Below are 20,347 nucleotides of genomic sequence, written 5' to 3' on the forward strand. Positions count from 1 at the left end.
ACTAGGGCACCAACAGACATAAGTTAGGAATGAGTTAATCTCTTATTTGTCTAGATGAAATATTGCTGGATACACTGGGTGGCAGAAATCCTTACTCCACACATCCTAGAAATCTGTAGCAGATTGCAGTCCAGCTAGTAAGCACATCTTTCTCTCAAGTGCCAGAATGACTATATATTTACAACACAGGTAATGGATTGCTTTCTATCAAATTGTTTGTTTTAGGACACTCCTATTCCACACCAAAGAAGATCTATTGAATGTTGCACAGGCCAAGATTATTGTAACAAACACCTTCACCCTACACTGCCACCACTGAAGAATCGAGGTAAGGGGGAAGTAAGGGGAACAAAATCCAATCCTAAACTGATCTTTTCCTGCTGTTGCTCTTTGTACCTTTGGAAGAAACAGAGTCAAAACTGAAGCAGCCCTGTCCAAATTCCCATGATTAGAGAGATAAATGGCATTAAATAGTATCGCTGCATTCCTGTAGTTGTGTGTGGAGCAGTGTTTTGGCCCATAATTGCTGATCCTTGCTCTTATTCCCATGGCACACATGCAGGTGTTCTTTAGAGTTGCACAATTTTGTCCTAGCACAGATCTGCTAGCTATCAGTGATCATCCCAAAGACGTGGGATGATCCTCTCCCTCGATGTTAGTCATGGCAGAGGATGCGTCTGGCTGTGTGTGTTTTTAGCCTGACAATCAAACTGAATCCTCTCTCTAGTCCCTGCAACGTGCATTACTGTCCTTCATAACTCTACACCTATCTGGGACCAGGTTTGCAGTGGTTAATTGGTCAGTTCAAGCTGACTGTAGTCCATTAAGCTTTTCTTCTTTAAAAGACCTGACACCAGCCCTAGGACAATAACAAGTCACTACACTGCATTTTTTACTTGAAAAATGTAGCTGAAAATAGAATGTAGGATAAGAACTCATGCACTGTTTGTTGTGGGTTTTTTTAATTTGTTATTTGAGAGCAAATGGACATGTATTGGTAAATGCTGGGGAAAGGTTTTAGCATTTCTGTTTGTTTGTTTAAACATAACTTTCTGAAAGTTTGTAAAGTTACTTTTGTCTGGATGTTGCAGAATACACTTTATAGAAAGGTATGCCTAAGTAAGTGTAAACTCATCCATGATGAATTGGCATTGGCAGGAATCGGTGCTCAGCATTGAGTCACTTCAAAGTTGCAGAAAAATCTATAGTCATGGCATTCTGTGTTGAAAATCCAGATCAGTGTGCAGATGCACTCTTAGTTACACAAACAGCAGATACTTACACAAATGCATGCTTGGAGAAAGCCTTTCACTCATGTAAGCTGTTCCCTTCATGCCTGTGAAACTCTGCACAGATGGGCTGCAAAATCGAGCCTATGGAGAGTAGTATGTAAATACTTCACTGTTTACTAGCTTGCCATTAAGGGAGCGAAACCTCATAAAATTCTGACTTCCAACAGAAGAGTAATGTACTACTTTGTTGGTTTATTTAATTTTATAAAGTTATTTGGACTGAGAGAGAAGCTCCAAAAAGAAGTCAATATTTGTTCACACTTACTTAGTCTTTCATTAAATATCAATTTGGAAAACACTGCCATGATTTCTTCTTACTGCTGAGTTTATTCTACATTAAAACTACTTAAAAATACTGAACCAGGGCCTAACACTAGACATCCACCTTTTTGAGATTTTAGTTATTTGGCAATGGTCTCTGCTGCTTATACAGAAAGCAATAAAACAAGCTTTTGGTAGTGGCAGAAGGTGTTTAGACTGATGTTGGGTTTGTTCTTTGTATATATGGGGTAAATAAAGTATCACTTGGGCACCATGGTGGCAGACCCATTAAATAGCAGAGAGAATATTTTTTAAAAAAAAAATATCAGGGAGTTGGAGCAGGGTTCTAGCTGTTCTATGTTGCAAAGTTGTCTATTTTAGCATGACAAACAAAAGGCAATGTACTCACTCAAAATATTCTGAAGATTTTTGTTTGAAATAAACTCTCACACTACCAGTATCCTGTCAGTGTATTGCAAAAATACGTTTCAAGAGCTGCTCCATTAAATGTGGCTGAACAGGGCTGAAGTCAGCACCTTTATTAAGGCCTTAAGTAAATATTCTTGGTGCCAGGCCTGTTTTAATTTGTTGCTGCTGTATCCTAATATGAAACCTCAGAAAAAAAGCCAGTTAGAACTGTAGATCCTCACTGCAACTAGGCACAAATACTGTGTATAAATACATGCTACTACCAGTGCCCAGTACTATGACTGTGATCATTTTATCTACTGGAAACATTAGTAAAAAATGTGCTAAGGAGCATGTGGTCTGTCCAGGCTTCTTGCCTTCACAGATGTTCTGAGATACATAAGATGCTGTGATAGTAAATGTGGTGCTGGGGAGTGTGATTGTCTGAGTACTGTTAGAATTGTATATCAAATTTAACATAAACTATAAGTACAAAGAAAGAAAGATGAACTAAAAAAAGCTTATAGGAACAACCTTTTGGCCTTCAGGATTCCATATGTATGCTCCTTTAGAAATAAAAAACAAACAGAAAGTTGGCTTCTGATGAACTCATGTCCAAGGTGACATCTCATGGGAGACAAAGTCTAGGGAGATCATGCAGCTGCAGGTCAGAGGTTGTTGAACTGCAAATTGACCTATGCACCAAGGTAATATCTACAAAGACAAGCAACTTGTGTTCTCAAAGTGCTTTTCCAGACCTGGCATGTGCTGGAAAGCGAGGTTTGTGCCACACCCATCCTCCTACACCCCACATCCCCTAGCCCCCCAGAAAAGAAAGGAGGACCACAGACATGAAAGTGAGAGCTAGAAGAATTAACGCTGGTCAAAGCAAGACTTGTTAAGCAAGATGGAAGAAACAACAACTAAGTGTAAGTTTTGAGCTCATCTCGGTACAGAATTAGCAGGATAAAATACCCCAGAGAAACCACTAAGTCCTTGTTCCAGATATACATCTGTCTTAATAAGGAAATGAAAATCATAATTGGGTCTGATATAACACCTTTGCTTTAAACAATAAAAGATATTCCTGGAAATCCCAGCAAAAGCACAGACTGAGACTAGTCAAAAGGAGAAATATGTCTTTACTGATTTAGAGCCTATATAAGCAGAAGTGGTGGTGCCACCGTGTCTGGCTCCCTGCCTGTATAGCTAGTGATGAATGGGCAAGGGAATGATTGGAGGAATGATGGGGTTTGATGTGTGCACACAGTCTCCACGCCTCGGATTTCACTGCCGTTTTTACTTGGATAACTGTAACATTGTGAACTGAAGGGACCTGGGGAGGGAAGCGAACCTCCTCTCCCTTTGATATGCTGACTTCTCCCTTGAACCTGCTGGGTGGCATTTTCAGTGCACTCCTCAGCATGGTCCCACGGATGGCAGTGAGGGAAACGAGTGGTGGAGGAGGGGGAAATCGTTGGAGAATAACTGAGAGGCAACTTGGTATCACTGAGCTCACCACTGACACCAGCATGCACCGCTGTTTTCATACTACATGAAACTATTAACATGCTATTTGCTGGGCTTTGCTATTATCAGCCAGCCAGGGTATGTGAAGAGGCTTCCCAAAGTGTTTGTTTTGCGCTCCCCACACCATGCTCCTGGTAATCGCTCACTGCTGCCTCCATGGAAGCTACTGCTTATTCTCATAACTGCTGCTTGGCACCTTGCAGTTACCAAGTAACATAACACTAAAAAGCACAGTGCTGGACTTCTTGAAGGACAGAGTATCTCCAGCACATAAACTGGCACTGACTGGGACCCACCACAGTCTTCACCACAGAGCCCACAAGCCAGTCATTAAGCAGACTCACAGCTGAGCTGCCCCATCCTTCCACCTGGTCAAGGAGGTGCCAAAAATTGCGCAGGGAAAGGGAGGTTTGTCCTGCAGCTCTGGGGAGAACGACGTGGGCTGGAGGAGGAGGAAAGAGTTGATCTCCAGCAGCACCAGCCTGGTTCAGTGCAGCAGAACAAACAGGCATTGCTGGTGTAAGGATGAGGGCATGCATTTAATCTTGTGTTGTCCACATGCCTGCAGGTTTATGAAGTCCTCAAGTGAGCAAGCAAATCAAATTCTGCCAAAATGCTTTAAAAATGCAGGAAGTGTTTGAAAGGTGAGACAATAGCTCGCTTATCATCAGTATTGCCTCTCATCATACGTAGCCAAATAAATATAAAGACATATGGAACTTATTCTCTCCTCCTGTGAGAGCTAGTTGCATGCCTGTGCTGTGCAGAGTGAACCACTACAAAAGCTATGTCAACTGACACTGCTGGCATGGGGGACATCACCCACTGCAAGAGCATAAGTGCGTTGGTGCTGCTGCATTCTGCAGCAGCCACTCCCAGCAAGGAGATCAGGACATGTTCCTTTATGTCATGCATGCTTTCCTTGCACATGCTTTGTGTAATTGCATTTGGGTACCAAAAGAATTTTGCAGTGCTGGAGCCTGAAGTTGATCTGAGAGTTAAACAGCACTTCCAAAATGCCTTCTGGCCTCTGGGTAAACCAAAACTGCATTTATTTACTTTTCTGAATGGCAGAAGCCCATTAGAAACATTGAGCACAATGTTTGGATCACTTAAACACTAAAAATTACCGGAATTTGATTAAAGATTTCAGCATCTTTATCTTCCCTCTCCAAATGTATATACTCATGCACACACAGACAGCATGAACAGGTTCATGTGCAACAATTTGTGCCTGTATAAAGGCACAGATTTCCATGGCTTTACTATCTAGCATACACAAGTATGAGAAAGATCTGAATTGCTCCCTCTGCATCTGATGTCAGCTTTCATTACTGCTAAGCACAAAACCCCAGCTTCCATGATGTCTTACTCTGTGAAGTAGGAAAACTCTTGCTGTGGACAGATATCCAGGTTTCTCCCAGGTATAAAATGCCACTATATGGTCTCTGTGCTCTGTTTATCTTCTCTTCAGCTGATGGGCTGAGGCATCTTAAACTGCTACAAACCACACATTTTAGAGGGAAATGGTGGCTGACACAGGCTGCTTACAAAGCACAAACTGGAGCCCTCAGCCCTGCCGAACAGCCATCACCTTCACGAGAGAGGTCTGGATTCCCCGGTGGGCTCTCGGTTTCGACTCACAGCCCACTTGGAGTGGCAGGCCAGGGATAAATCTGCTGTGGCAGGGAGAATGATGGGCTTGAGTGTTTTCCTGATAGGCATTGTGTCAGTGTCCCCTTTCAAAGGCATCAGCTGTGTCTTGAATGTTTACATTGTTAATGCTCCCAGAGCAGGTAATGGCAGGTTAAAACATGACCAGTGTGATCAAAAGGTGAGTTGGTAGGTAATCTCTATTTGTAATGGAACGGGGAAGGGAAGAAATAGTTTGGGAGCAAAATAAGAAGGAGAAACTGGATCTTTAAAATAAAAAGAGTCTGACAGTAAACTAAGAGTCCCTTAGGAATCTCCTGGTCTCATTACCCTTGTAAATCTGAAACATAATAACATTGTTCCAGGACAAGTCAATAAGGATAGATTTCTTGCATTCTATGATGTGTCAGGCATTAGAGTGAAGGATGCAAGACAGCAAGGCTGGAAGAGCTTCAGAAAACATGGTCCTCATTTGCGTTATACCAGATAGCAACTTCGGGAGGGTGGCACGTAGATACATGCTGAAATGCTGTAATTTTGAGAGTTTGGGTAGTAAGGGAGGTTGAAAAAGCATACTGCTAGGTTTCTTTGTTTTTCAGCAGAAAAACATGAATGAAGGTCAGACTTGCTTGCCTGAGCTGAGAATACAAGTTTGGAGATCAATATTTTGCTTTAAAGGAGAATATGAGTTTCACATGCCCAGATTGACTGAAATGTTTTAATAGTTTTTATGTAACAGAATTTTCTACAAGTTACTTGACATGTTTCATTTTCAGAGTGTTTTAGCTGCTGTAAGTGAATAGCTGCTGTAAGAATAGTTTTGCCCACAAACATGGGAAGGACTTGCTGGCACACAGGGCTGCTGTAAAGTGAATGGGGGAGAAAATTCCTGTTCAGGTGTTTAAAACAGGATCCAAGAGAAGGATTATTCTGTAATGAGGGAAATATACTTTCAAGATGTCTTGTGGCCTGCCTTCTTGAGGGTTTGAATGGTCTGATGTGTCTTCCCTTCTAGGATAAATGGAGTTTTGTCGTGGGGTTTTTCTGTTTGTTTGGTTGTTGGTTTTTTTTTTTAATGTTAACTACTCAATAGGATGCTACTTAATATGACTGTTTTGAGATAAACAGTCAAGTTAAGACAAAGAGTTACAGGTCTTGACAGATTTTTTCATTCAGACCCAAAAAGGGAATTGGAAATCAAGGCGATGTTTTGCCTGAGTGAGAGCTGAAAAATCAAATAGGCTTTTGGAGGTGCCGGTTCTGCCCTGGTCAGTGAGGGTCAAACAGAAAGCACACAAAATGCCTGGGGACTCAGGGGTATCTTGCACAGGACTTCATTAGAAAAGAATGGAAATGATCTTGTGCTCAACATACTTTTTAAGGGTGTGTCTTTTGAGACTGACTTCTTACGACCTCCCTTTCTGAATTTTCTACCTTTCTTGTTTTTAACCCCAGACTTTGCTGAAGCAAACATCCACCATAAGGCCCTGCTGATCTCAGTGACTGTTTGCAGTATACTTCTGGTGCTTATCATCATATTCTGCTACTTCAGGTAAATAAGGAATAATTTGGCACTTGGTTAATGTTCCTCCCAACATTTATCTTTTTATAGACTTAGGAATTTGAAAAAAATAGAAGTGGACCTAAAGGAAAAGAAATGTGAAACTGTAATTTTATAGTGAGAAAATAATGTGTATTTTATTCATGCTAGTCACAGGTATGTGATGCATTTCATATAGAGTCTTTTACCTAACATCCTACAAAGCTGTTCAGGTTGAAGCACAGATTATTCTCTACTGAGTTTAAGAAGGCCAAAGGACAAATTTTATATAGGGTAAATAAACCTAAGACTTCTAAATGTGTTTATATGGTGAAGAGGTGACCATAAAAAAGAGGGCAATACAGGAATGTAAGTAAATGTTTCTAGAATGTTATTATAATATACATGGTTTTAATAATTTGTCACATTTTTTAAACAGTCCAAGATTCCATGACTTTGCCTCCTCTGGCTCTTAAAAGTCCACTGCAGACAGTAAAATAAAACTGATTATTTATTTGATCTGTGTTTTAGTCATATTCCATATTCAAGTTTCTGAAAGGAAAGCATTTGGTTGCTTACCCCAGATTGCACGGTCTTTGAGTGTTACACTTAAAAGTTTTTATGCTGAAAACAGTTACTAAAAATAAAATAGAAAATTTTGGCCAGTGAGTCCAGCATATTCCTCAAGGAAGCAGAGAAAGCTGTTAGTCTATAAGTGAAGAAAATACGAAGGATGATGTACATTATTCATTGCACATTGTTCATTGTATTCAAAACTAATTTTGTTTTCATGTAAAACGTCAGATATAAACGCCAAGAGACAAGGCACCACTACAGCATTGGGCTGGAGCAGGACGAGACCTACATTCCCCCTGGAGAGTCCCTGAAAGACTTGATCGAGCAGTCCCAGAGCTCAGGGAGTGGCTCTGGGCTCCCTCTCCTGGTAAGGAAGCAACACTATTTTAATGCAAGTTTCAAAGGCAAAAATGAGTAGAGGGAGACGAAGCACAAGAAATTATATTTACATGTCCTCAGTTGTCGTTTTAGTGTTTTGTTTTTTTCTCTCCCAGAAATGACAAGGATTTAAACTGCTTTAGAAGCAGGAGACTTTTTTTCATGTAGACCAAGCCAAAAAAAGCTTAGGGTTATTTTCCTACCTCATCTCATTTCTTATTCTAGATACCATAGGGTAAGTACAAGCCAAGGGAACTCATGGAATTTCATCAGCATTTACCCCAGTGTACAGGACAGCATCTGGCCCACTGATCTTGTTTTCCTGCTTTGTATGTGCACCACACATTGGGTTTCAAACAGTGACACATTGTCTTTATCTGAAGGGAACTGTAGCTCATCAAACTTGGAACCTATATATTTGTAGGCTTTATTTGTAGGCTTGACTTTTCAGAAGCCAAGAGGTATTTTTTTCCCTGTAGTGTGGCAATCTCAAACATTAAAAGCACAGGGATGGAGTTTGTGATTATTTCTGAACAGACTCCATGACGAATAAGCCTGCTGAAAAGGCAAAACCTTCTGTGGCAAAACAGTTCTGTTCTCCAGGGGGTTTTGTTTCTGGGGATCATCAGTGCTTTTTAGAACTGGTAAGAAAGCCAGGTTGCTTATTTAAAATACTGCTTCTGAGAAAATGAATTAGATTTCATTTTAATTTTTCAGAGATAATATGTCCTTCCTGTCTCCCAAACCTGTTAGTTTGTAGTGATGATATTACGGTAGGTGTTGTCCAGTTTGCAAGTACTATCTCTTTTTTTTCCCCCACATCTTTTTTATACACCCTAAAGAAGAAATTAAATGAGAAGTTTTATATTTCCTTAAAAATGAAACAAAGCTGAGTTTCTTCTAGGCTTTAAGAAAGTTTGTCATATCCTATACTAATGGGATATGGGATATTTCCACCCATGGAAAGGGAGGGATCCTATGTACAGTTTAGAACTATTCCTAACAAGTGCTTCCAAGTGATTTAATTGTAAGGGATTCTTCCTTTGTTTGCTTTGGGTTTTTTGCATAACACTTGCCACATTAAGGTCTTGGTCTGCACTTGATGCTCCTACTTGTTACAATGACAGCAAAAATGTAATAATTTTGAGTAAATATAAGGAACTAGGTGGTTTTTCTCTGAGAGGATATGTTTCCAGCAGCTCATGTGGGTAGCAGGTGCCCTGGGGCATCTCATAACAGTGAATGGCTCAGTACTTCATCCCAGGATCTCATAAAAGCTGGCGCAATGCTGGTTATGGTTGGTTATGACAATGCTTGTTCTTTATGCCTTCCTCTGTCCCAGTGAACTATTTGAAGGTGGGATGTACGGCCTCATTGGTGTCCCCAGGTCTGCTCTTGCAGTGGACAGGAAAACTAATTTCTGCTAATTAACTACTGTAATGGCCAAGGTGGCACATCCCAGCTGAGTCATTGCACAGTAGCTCTCAGACCTGTGCTGCTGCTCCATGAAGCAGGAGCCATCTAGTCTTCTGTCAGTCCACCCCTCAAGCCTGGAAAGTTTGCAGCCAGTGGACCAAGTGTTTTTTCTCAAGACACTCTTCCCCTGCTCCCCCTTTGCCTACAAAAACCACACACTTTTTTCCCCCCAGACTTTCTCAAGTAGTGATTTTGTGTGGAAGAGAAATAAAATGAGCGCTATAATGAATCTTGCACTTGGTAATAGATGTTTGCTGCATTTCCCAGACAGCTACAACTACTACGAGTTCCCCATAAATGCACAGATGGTCCCATGCCTGAAACAAGTATAAAGAAAATCCCTGGCAATAATGCTCTAGACTTTATTGTGCAAGAGTTTCTTTTTAACTCTGTTTCTTATGCAAAGACTGAAACATCCAGGGTTATACTTTTGGGAAAATGAGATGCAAATTTATTACAAAATGTCACTTTATGCTAAACAGTAATGTTTTTCTTCAGTGCGGAGCATTTATTCTAATGGGTACAAATATTATACCCAAAACAAACATTAGCCAAGATTTTGTCAATACGATGACATTTAGAAAGCGTTCTTTCTCCTGACCTGTTTGTACCTCTGACAGAAGAGTTTGTTGCAGGTCAAATGCTGCAAATCAAACTTTAAACCAAGAAAAAATAAGTCTTAAATAAAGGCTTTGGGCCAACAAACTGGGACCTGTGCAAGTCTGTGCAAACAAGGAGAACCCCACTGGCCTTGACAAGTGTAGGCAAAGTTGTTGCCTACCATGAATTCACATGCAAAACAGGGGAAGGAGATTAGACATTGGGGACGTTTATTTCAGTGGTCTGTCTGAAGAGTTTGCTGAATTAGAGTTTGGTCTCTACCTTTTCATGCATTTTTTTTTCCTATTCCCCTTCCAATGAGCTTTGCTTTTCAAGGGCCTTCACCCCAGCCATAGGTATGAAGTTCTCTGTTCGAAATATTGAAGTCACAAAAAGTTGGTTTGTCTAAATTTTCATCTGCAGTAGCTGAACACATTTAGCTAAATGCCAGAAAAATAGAAAGAGATGGTAATTGGATTGATTCCACTTGGGGAGAGGAAAGAAAAGGCCATGTAACTTTACCTGGCTGCTAACAGAGCTCAAGCAACAAAATATACAAATTTAAAAAGAAATAAAAAAATTCAGCCCCACTCAGTATAAATAATTTGCATCAACACATCATTCAGCATACTTATGAAATCAGTTCATCCAACAATTTTGATTAACCTATTTGTTTTAGAAATCCTAATTGGTTTATGCTACAAGAAAGGACTAAATTCCTTAAAATAAAATAAATTGTTCATAGGAAATCATTTGACCAGTTCTAGCAAGAGGAAACTAGGTTAAGGCCCTTCACATAGTATTCTGCCGCCTGAAAACCCATAACAGAAATGTGTTTTTCATTTTCTTAATGTAATTTAATAAGGAACTTTTCATCATTAAGTATTGTAATTCCATGTACTTTATGATGCCATTACATATATTTACACAAATTAAGTTATTTGATATAACTACATTATTGTTCAGGATGCATTTTTAAAATGGGCAAAATAGAAAGCAACAATGCTAAAATGACATTACAAAATGTTACAGCAAAATTCCAATGTAATATAACTGTTGTTCAATCACTATATGAGCGTATAAAAGAGAATAAATCAATTTAAAAAATTCAGGCTAATCTCTGTTCTTGGCTTTCACTGATTTTAATCAAAAATAATGGCATTGAAGCTACTATCTTGGAAGTCTAATAATACATTGCAGGGCTGGAAAAATGGAATTCTGTTTAAATGACAGAAGAAGAAAGCTGGGACATTCGAAATGGCTTTGCATAAATGCCACTGTATGTTTTGCTTCTTAAAATTGTCTATTATGAAAACCAGTGGGTTTTTTACAAAATGAATGATGATAGACCTTACCTAGTAGGTTTTGAGTTCATGTTTGGACATATGTTCATGCTGCAGTGGGATTGTGGCAGTCCTGCTCAGCATTACCAAACTGGTAGTTTCCACTAAACCTTCCAGGCATAACTAAGGAAGCAAATGATTCCAAAAATCAAGTTTTGCTCATTTCTGTCAGCCACGATTCCAAAAATATTTTGGATTACATGAAATGCATATGATTTCATAGGGATTCAGTTAGTGCATACTTGCTGCAATAAACTACTTGAGATTTGTATCTGGGTGGTGGCAAAACCGAGCGAGAGACCACGAATTTGAACTTGTTCAGATTTTACCAGTTGCTTGGACTTTGCATGGGAAACGATAAAATTATTTTCCTTCAAAATCTTTAAAATCCTGCCAAACCAAAAATCATCAGCTGTGGATTGAACTGGCAATGCTGTAGCTCAAGAGGGTGAATCTCCTGTTGTATTAGGGAGAGGCTGAGTCAGCCACGAACACCAGTGGGTCATGTTGCAGCATCTACTCATGGTTTTTTTGTTAACTTTTAGAAATATATTATCTGCAGACATGTTCCAATCTGATGAGAATATTAGTCCACATTTGTCCAAGATTTTTTATGGTTATAAAAGCTTGTTAAATGTAGACACAGGGTCTGTCATCCTTATGAAGAGTATCTATGCAATGCTTCCACCATGTACATTGATCTTGCACTACAGCTGACTTTAGCATTAGCTCACAGTACAGGCACTGACAAAGCTGGCACAGACACTAGAAAGCTGTCTTCTAAATATTTGGGGGGAAAATTGCTTTTTATTGATATGTAATTATGAATATTAAAGTACTTGTAGGCACGTGGGTCCTAACTCTGTAAGTAGTGGTTCCTAACACCAAATGTATATTTTGAAGTTATTAGGCTTGGCCTTTTCAAGGATAGGTGATAGGAAGCTGTATCAGCAATTTTGCTAGTTTTGGAGCGCTAGTACGCTTTTGACTCTTGTGAGCCCTAGCCTTCAGTCTCAGCAGTGTTGAATATATAACAAATATCCCCGTTTTAATCAAAATGTGTTACCTACCCCTTTGGAATTTGGGTAACATTGAGATTAACAGGAGTGTTTGCTGTCAAAACTTTTCCAAAAATAACAAAAAATATTCCACAAAGTGGCAACATCCCACAGGAAAATAAAAAAATTCAAGGTTCACAGTCACAGGTTGATTTAGTTTCTTCAGAAGCCACAGTGCATTTTGAGCATGCATGGAAAGGCTTCTTCACAGTGTACTTACTAGCACTGCATCCTGGAGAAAACGAGGAGCATCTGCAGTTGTGGAGCATTGCTGAAATCCATGATACAATGGCTGTGTATTCCACTTTCCTTGGGACTGGCTTCGTGGGAAAGAGACACAGAAGGAGGGAGGTGAATGCAGAGATTTGCACTGAGCAAAGTGTAAGCCTCTGTCTTGGCATTTCGCAGGTTCAAAGGACCATCGCAAAACAAATTCAAATGGTAAAGCAGATTGGAAAAGGTCGCTATGGAGAAGTCTGGATGGGAAAGTGGCGTGGTGAAAAGGTAGCTGTGAAAGTGTTTTTTACCACAGAGGAGGCCAGCTGGTTCAGAGAAACAGAAATCTACCAGACTGTCCTAATGAGGCATGAAAATATTCTTGGTGAGTGAAATTAAAGAGAATTTTTTGATAGTTACAGGTTTCTTGAGTTTAGTAATTTTGTATTTGCTGTTATCTGATGTCCTTTCCGATGTGCTTTGTTACCTGCTGTGCTCTGCAATTAGCCACCCAGCGCTTTTCAAAGGAAAGTTGTTTCAAGGATTACTGAAACATAAATAAAAGTTAAAAAATAATGGGGTTTAGGGGTTGTTACTCTAAACGCAGGACGTCTACTTCAGCCACCAGTATTTCCATATCTGGGCTTTCTGAAAATACATTAAAGGTTAGAGGTGACACATAGTTGCATGTAAGTAAGATGAAAGAAATTAAATGTTACCAAAATAAATCTATTGAAGTGGATGACAGTCCAGAGTTCTGAGCAGTCAAAAAAAAAAAAAAAGCTATGAGATGTATTAATGTGAAAATATCTTTTTTTTTTTTAAGGATTCATTGCTGCAGACATTAAAGGTACAGGATCTTGGACCCAGCTGTATCTTATCACTGACTACCATGAGAATGGCTCACTTTATGATTATCTAAAATCTACTACTTTGGACACAAAAGCCATGCTGAAACTGGCTTACTCCTCTGTTAGTGGTTTGTGCCACTTGCACACTGAGATCTTCAGTACTCAGGGCAAACCTGCTATTGCCCATCGTGACCTAAAAAGTAAGAATATCCTGGTGAAAAAGAATGGCACCTGCTGTATAGCAGATTTGGGCTTGGCTGTTAAATTTATCAGGTGAGTAGAAGTGAGGAGGCTGAGGAAAAGTTAGTAAACCAGATGCAAATGCTGTCTTAGTTGTTGACTGAGTGAGCATGCACATGTGAGCATGCTCCTGCAGTGTATGTGCATAGTTTTTGGGCTCTGCTCATCTGTGTGTGAGGTTATCAGTGTGGGTGAGAATGTCACATAAACACCTAATGCAAGTGTATAAATAGTTGTTTAGTTACATTAGAAACATTAGTTACATTTGCATAAATGTTCGGTTTTCATCACTTCATCCACAATAGCTACTCTAGTATTGTTTGCACCCGGTAAAAGGGCATGGCACTGACAGATTGAAGTCTTGTCACTGAAGCATTCAGCTTGTCTGATCCCATGAAAATTCACTCACAACTTATATAGAAAAATACTAATCATTTGCACAAGTTACTAACTGGGATTTATTGAAAAGGACCCCATTTGGGCTGCCTTTTGTTTCATTTCCTACAAATCAAATTGCCGAAGTACAGATTTGATTTTTGAAATGGCTTTTAAATTTGATTTAAAAAAATGGTTGTGTGTTTAAACAACTTAGAAAGGAGCAGACAAGTAGAACTTTACTCACTCCTGGGATTCATAAGGAGACATTGCTCTCTGACAGCTCTGTTCAAAAGGGGTTTGAGCTCTCAGTGGTGGTCCTGGTGGTGGAGATGTGTGTTCCAAAATCTCTGATTTTTCTGTACACAGAAATGTGTCCAGAATACATAGACTGAGGGTTTCAGTTTCAGGGGTCAGCTTTGAAACTGTGCACTTCCTGAAGTATTAAAAAAAAATAAATTAAGAATTCTATACAAATCTTGAACTGAAATTATTCAGAGTGAAAGGAAAGGCAGTTTTTATGTGCTCTTCTTACCATTCACTTACCCACCACGTTTCTTGGTGAGGCTTTTCCTTTATGAACCTGACCTTTCTTTAGGACACAAGAAAGGAATATTTTTACTTTGAGGAACAGAGGCCTAGAAAACAACAACTTGAAAATATACTGTTAAAAAGTTTCACACTTCGCAGGCATACCTTGCCTGGCAAATACAGAGCAGCACACTGCTTAGCTATGAACGAAGAACTAGGAACTACCAAGCGTTGTTATTAGAGAAGGTGAAACATGCATTTGTCACAGTCCAAATGGAATTTACGTTATGTACTTGGCTTGTTTTCATACTGAATCCTTACTCAGGCAGCATTTTTCAGGCAAGAAGAGGAAATAGTTGAAAGGGGTGTGCTCTGCTGAAGCTAATAATTCTAGTAAAGTTCTTTGTATTTCTCATTTAATTTGAAATATTGCAAAATGGTGCAGGATTTATGTTACATTCTTTGGGGTGTACAGAAGTGTCACCAGCATATATATAATTTGAGGACTGTGTAGGTGACTGGTTGTACCTCAGACTTTGCTTTTTTTTTTGTCATTTTCATAACAGTAGGTGAAAAAAAAATTGCTGTGCATGAAGACAATTACAGGAGTATAATTATTCTGTGAGCTTTTGTTGTATCCATCACATTTAAAATATGTACATTTTGGAGGTGGGGAAAGGAAAACAGATCTTTTTAAGCAAAACAAAATATATGCTGTATAATAAACTTCTAAAAACATTAAAACTGATACAGCTGAATCTGAGTTAATAAGGAAAAAAGCTTCCATTCACATAACTAATGGGAATTTGCTTCCCATTAGAGAAATCTTGTCTCTTCTGGTCACTGTGTGAGGTGTGACACATTTGCTTAGAATTTTTTACACATTTATATCTCTGTGTCTACATATCTTGAAGTGTAAAGGTTGGAAGAGATCAAACATAATACATGCAGAAGATAACAATTAGATCCCTCTTCCTCACAGATCTGATGTGCTAACACTAAGTGATACTGTGCTATTTAGTATCCTCCATTAATTGCTAAGGCTAAAGCATTAGGTGGTGTAGTATGTTAGGAAAACAGCATTTAATGAAGATTTGATTGTTATCACTAACATTAGAGCTTGGGCTAATGCTAATGAAATCTCACAAATGTTACAGCATCCCTGTTGAGTCTTATCTCCATTGTGGTTCTGCATTTGAATGCTTAACATAGCCTCAGGCAGGTCAGCCTTTTAAGGAGGATTGCCTTCACACTAAGAGGCTTTTCTTGCAAAAATTGTTCCATTAAGATTATGCATTACTTTTGACCTTTTTTGAGAGTGGATGTGGTGTGAATGTACTACATCTCCCATCTAAATTGCTTTCTTTTCAAGCCACTTTGTTGCATGTCTGATGCCCTTTTTTTCTCCTCCTTTTCTTTTAGTGATACAAATGAGGTAGACATCCCTCCAAATACCCGAGTAGGAACAAAACGTTATATGCCTCCTGAGGTGCTGGATGAAAGCTTGAATAGAAATCACTTTCAGTCGTATATCATGGCTGATATGTACAGTTTTGGACTCATCCTCTGGGAGATAGCAAGGAGATGTGTTTCAGGAGGTAAAGAGCTGGGAGATCACTTTTAATTGTGTCAGTGAACCTCAAATCTTCCATTACATCTTTTTCTCTGGGTTATTGTTTTTACAGTAATAAACAAATATGGATAAAACATACAGGTAACTCTCTTAATATCTGTTCTCTTGTTGAAACTTAAAATATGAGTCAGTGCTATTTCAACAGCAGAGATTTAGACTGTATTTTAATGGCTTGTTTGAAGGCAGCAGATGCCTGCATTGAAGAAGAAGTATGGAACTCATTTGGGGGCCTTTTCCAAAGGCATCATGTTTCTGCTGGACTGGGTGTGCTAGCTAATTTAGTAGAAAGAAAATAGTGATTTATTTGTTTTGTTAGAATTATATAAAAGGAGGAGAACAAACGATTTGGGGTGTACTGTGCTGTTATTTGAAATAAAGAATGTTTACAAGACAAGTAGCAAAAAAACCAGAGGGAAGTGGTACTTATTACATCTCTGTCATACCAGTGATGTCCATTTTAATTGCTTTCTGATATCGGGAGATGAAGTGTGAGGACAGCAAAGACAAAGCAATGCAGCCAGCTGCAGACTCAAGGCATAGATCTATCCTTGTACGCATAAGCTACGTGTGCTTTCTGCACATAGAGCTTAGTGTAGTGCAGAAATGATGGGTGTTATTACCTCTCCTTTGTCACTGAGAAAGTTAAATGCAGAGAAATGACTTGGCAGCAATTACGTGCCAGTTTGGTGACAAGAGTAGAACATGTCTCTCTTGGGTCTCCACTGCCTTCACTGTGCTTTATGAGTCTTTACAGCCTGCAATATTGTACTGAGTGCTTACCCTACAGGAGCTGAATGTCACTGATCAGCAGCATGATCCCTGTGTTTAAAATCTGGTGAAGTGTATTGCAGTGATGTGATGTTAAATCTGTAATATTTTTGTCATTGTTGCTGTGCACAAAGGATGGTACCTTTCTATGTTCTGAAAGGGCACAGAATGCCCTTTAATATATTCCAGGTCCTCGGATAAGAAAGAGACCTAACTGTCAAATTACTCTGATACAGAACCTATATTAATAGCTCTTTCTGTGAGAACCTCATGGAGATTGCTGGACTGAACAGCAGTGATGGAAACTGTCTCATTTGGCAAGTAACTACGCTTTTGGATTAAGATACCTGGCCAGTCTTTTCATGGCAGTGGTTACATTGGAACTTGACTGTGGAATAAACTCCTAGGGCAGGGAAATCCTTTTAAGGAGAAGTACATCTAACTGTTAAACTGTATGGCCAATCTGTTATAAAATGAGAGGGGAAGAGGGCAGTGGAAGTTGTTTTCTGCAAGTGACGGGCAACTAATTGATTCTTTCAGGAATAGTAGAGGAATATCAGCTTCCATATCACGACCTTGTGCCCAGCGACCCCTCGTATGAGGACATGCGGGAGATTGTGTGCATCAAGAGACTACGCCCCTCATTTCCCAACAGATGGAGCAGTGATGAGGTATTGTCCCCCTTAATATGCAGTCTGTGTTTTTAATCGGAGCGAGTGAGTGAGACTGACCCAATTCTGCATCATTTTGAGGGAGGAGGACATTTACCACTGGTGATAGCAGCAGTCACAGTGTAACAGGGCTTGGGCAGGAGCAGGACCTTCTCAGAGAGCCCCACTGAAGGTTTCAGAGCCCCACGGGCCATAGCCTGTCGTATTTGCAAGCAGGTTCCTCGTGTGCTGTCTACTAGATCCCACAGTGATAGCAGGCTGTGGTCAGACCTTCGTAGTCTCTCTGCTTGCTTCTTGCATTCATTTTGCTCTCTGCTCCTGGCATTAAAGGCATCAATTCAGTGGCTAGCCAAAACTTTCTCTTTTGTAAGAGAAATTATTTTGTGTAATGAATTGGCAGCATACTTCGTGTACTAGCAGCCTCTTCAGTGTGTACTGATGTTTGGGCTGTAATTCCAACCTTCTTCCTTTATTTTAGTTTTTTAAGAAGGAAATGTCTTCTGTCTCTTTGAAATAAAATGAGCATACAGCTTTTCTGTGATCACAGGGGAGCAGACTTGGAAACATAATTTTACTGTGATTTTGTGCTAACATGAGCACAAGATATTACATTTCACTTATGGTATTGATGGCCAATAGCACTGACTACAGTAGCTGGGCTGCACTGAGGGGCACCAGTTGCTCACCCTTCTACATCTTACAGAAAAAAGTGCTTATATACCTATTTGCATTTTAGCAAAGAGGACTACAGAAGTGGCCTTTCAAAGGAGATGTAGTAGGCAGAAAATGCTTTCCATTGTAAAATCAGGAGGTGAAAGGGGTGGGGAAGTATCTGAACTCTCCCTTCTCAGCATCTGTAAGAAAGCAAAGTTGTGCTTGTGGGATCAGAGGTGAACAGTTGAGGTACCACTACTTGGCAAACCTGCCAACGGCTCTTTGAGATGCTGTAGAGGAGGGGTCATTAAACATGTTAATTGGTATAGTTTAATGCTGTAAAGTTTTCTGCAGTCACAGAGGACAGCTACTGTTTGGAAAGAGCAGCGTGTAGATGAATATTCTGCAGGTAGATTTAGGGGGCGTGAGATGTAGGCAATTTGGGAAAGGGAGTCAAAAATGAAGCAACCTCTCTTGGTGGCCTGAGGGTTTGTGGAACAGCCAGTGTGGGAAGATCTAACCAAAACTCACCTGCCTCATCTTCTCCCTAGCCCAATCCCTTTGAGTCTTCAGACTGGGATTGTAAACACTGGAGGAAGCTCTGTTAGTAGCAGTCCTGGGAAGGGCTTTTGTGGGGTGGCATGCAGTATGTGTTTGGTCTGCCACCACACATATTGAGGACTGGGGAGGCTTGTTGTTCTTGATTAATTGGTTAGTGTCCTCGGTAATCCCTCTTCAGGCATTCCAGCAATAAGAGGTAAATTTGTTATTGCACAGTGCTTGTGTATTACCAAAAATGCATTTATAAAAATCTACAGTAATCTGAAATGTGTTCAGCTAGTCTGGGCACTGCTGGTGGTGTTTATGTGTAATGCCTTTCAGGCTCTGCACTGCTTCTGAGCCAGAAGTCTCATGAAAACCGAGAGCAAGTTGGATGAGATGGAAAACTTCTCTTTTCCTATTGTAGCAAGCAAGTACTTCAGGCAGCATAAATCCATAGGCTTGTGGAGTCATCACATGGCTGCAGTGGCTTATGTGGTGCGTTTTGTTTGGAAGAAGGTGGTAGAGGCAGAACAGGAACGTGTGCTGCTTTTCCAGGATGTCAAAGGCAATGCTGAGATGCTGTCAGCAAGGAAGTTGTTGCTGGGATTCAGAGGAGGATCTGGATATGTTTCAGAAGTGAGCAAGGGATGGAATAGGACAGCATAGAGCTGAGCTGGGTGCTTGTAGGGGACTTCACAGTACAGATGGCTGGGCAGGAGCTGTAGGTGCATGCTTCATGCTTGTGCTGGTCTGAACCCAGAGATTGGTTGCTGGCTGAGGAAAACAAATTCCACTAAATTTGTGCAGCAAAGGGCTCACTGTACAGAGCCACACTTGTGCAGATCAGACTGCACAGGTTTGGGGAAAGGGAAATAAGAAAAGGGCTTTTGTGGAGTGTACAACCAAGTCTAGACTATAACTTGTCAAAAATTATAAGAGTAATTTTCATATTTGGAGAACTCTCCTTAATATACAGAAAACAAAAGCTTTTGGAAGGAACCATCAGCCAGCATGCTGTATTTTTTTCATCTGCCCTTAGAAAAGACCTTTTCCCTTCAGCTTTTCAGCATTGCCAACAACTGCAATCTCCTCTTCCACTGATCCAGGTGGGACTTTCTCTCCTGCTTCTCTCCACAGTGCTTGCGGCAGATGGGGAAGCTGATGATGGAGTGCTGGGCTCACAACCCTGCCTCCCGGCTCACAGCCCTGCGGGTCAAGAAAACACTTGCCAAAATGTCAGAGTCGCAGGACATTAAGCTTTGACTCTACCAGAGGCAGCTTTTGTGGAGGCCCATGGAAACGGACTTTCTTGTGCAGGCAGAAGTCCTGAAGAGGTATCGAAAGTCTTCACTAATAAGTACCTTGAAGAGAACCATGCTTAAGAGCAGCTGTAAGTTTTGAAGAGACTATCCTTTGCAAAAATCACCCGAATTTTGACATGTGAGATCGAAAGAGGCTTGTCTGCCCTTGTTTACATGGGGAAATACAGTTTTAGTAACTGGTTTAAGATTATGCATGTTGCTTTCCATGAAAGCCACTTATTATTTTATTATTATTATTGTTATTATTATTATTTTGATTGTTTAAAAAAGATACTGCTTTAAATTTTATGAAAAATAAAACTTTTGGTTAGAAGTAAAGAAGATGTATATTGTTACATTAAAAAAATTTGGAGGGAACTGCTGAAAATGAAAGCGAACCAACTGTTTCATTTATAAAAAGATTATTGCACTCCAGCAATTAAAAAAAA

The 20,347-nt window shown here is 39.9% G+C and overlaps 1 protein-coding gene across 4 annotated transcripts in view; it reads left to right on the forward strand.

Annotated features, from left to right (window-relative positions):
* BMPR1B (bone morphogenetic protein receptor type 1B) overlaps positions 1-20,293 on the forward strand; it is a 256,353-nt gene extending 236,060 nt beyond the window's left edge. For all 4 annotated transcript variants that reach the window (XM_017822263.1, XM_017822265.1, XM_017822262.1 and 1 more), the window contains 8 exons: positions 226-328; positions 6,600-6,696; positions 7,489-7,627; positions 12,524-12,716; positions 13,158-13,455; positions 15,751-15,926; positions 17,270-17,400; positions 19,735-20,293. In XM_017822263.1, coding sequence (XP_017677752.1) covers positions 226-328; positions 6,600-6,696; positions 7,489-7,627; positions 12,524-12,716; positions 13,158-13,455; positions 15,751-15,926; positions 17,270-17,400; positions 19,735-19,860 — 1,263 coding nt within the window. In that variant the 3' untranslated portion in view covers positions 19,861-20,293. The remainder of the gene's footprint in view (positions 1-225; positions 329-6,599; positions 6,697-7,488; positions 7,628-12,523; positions 12,717-13,157; positions 13,456-15,750; positions 15,927-17,269; positions 17,401-19,734) is intronic.
* Positions 20,294-20,347: the final 54 nt, after the last annotated feature.

The sequence above is a fragment of the Lepidothrix coronata genome, unplaced genomic scaffold, assembly GCF_001604755.1.
Source record: "Lepidothrix coronata isolate B3197 unplaced genomic scaffold, Lepidothrix_coronata-1.0 Scaffold96, whole genome shotgun sequence".
Taxonomy (NCBI): domain Eukaryota; kingdom Metazoa; phylum Chordata; class Aves; order Passeriformes; family Pipridae; genus Lepidothrix; species Lepidothrix coronata.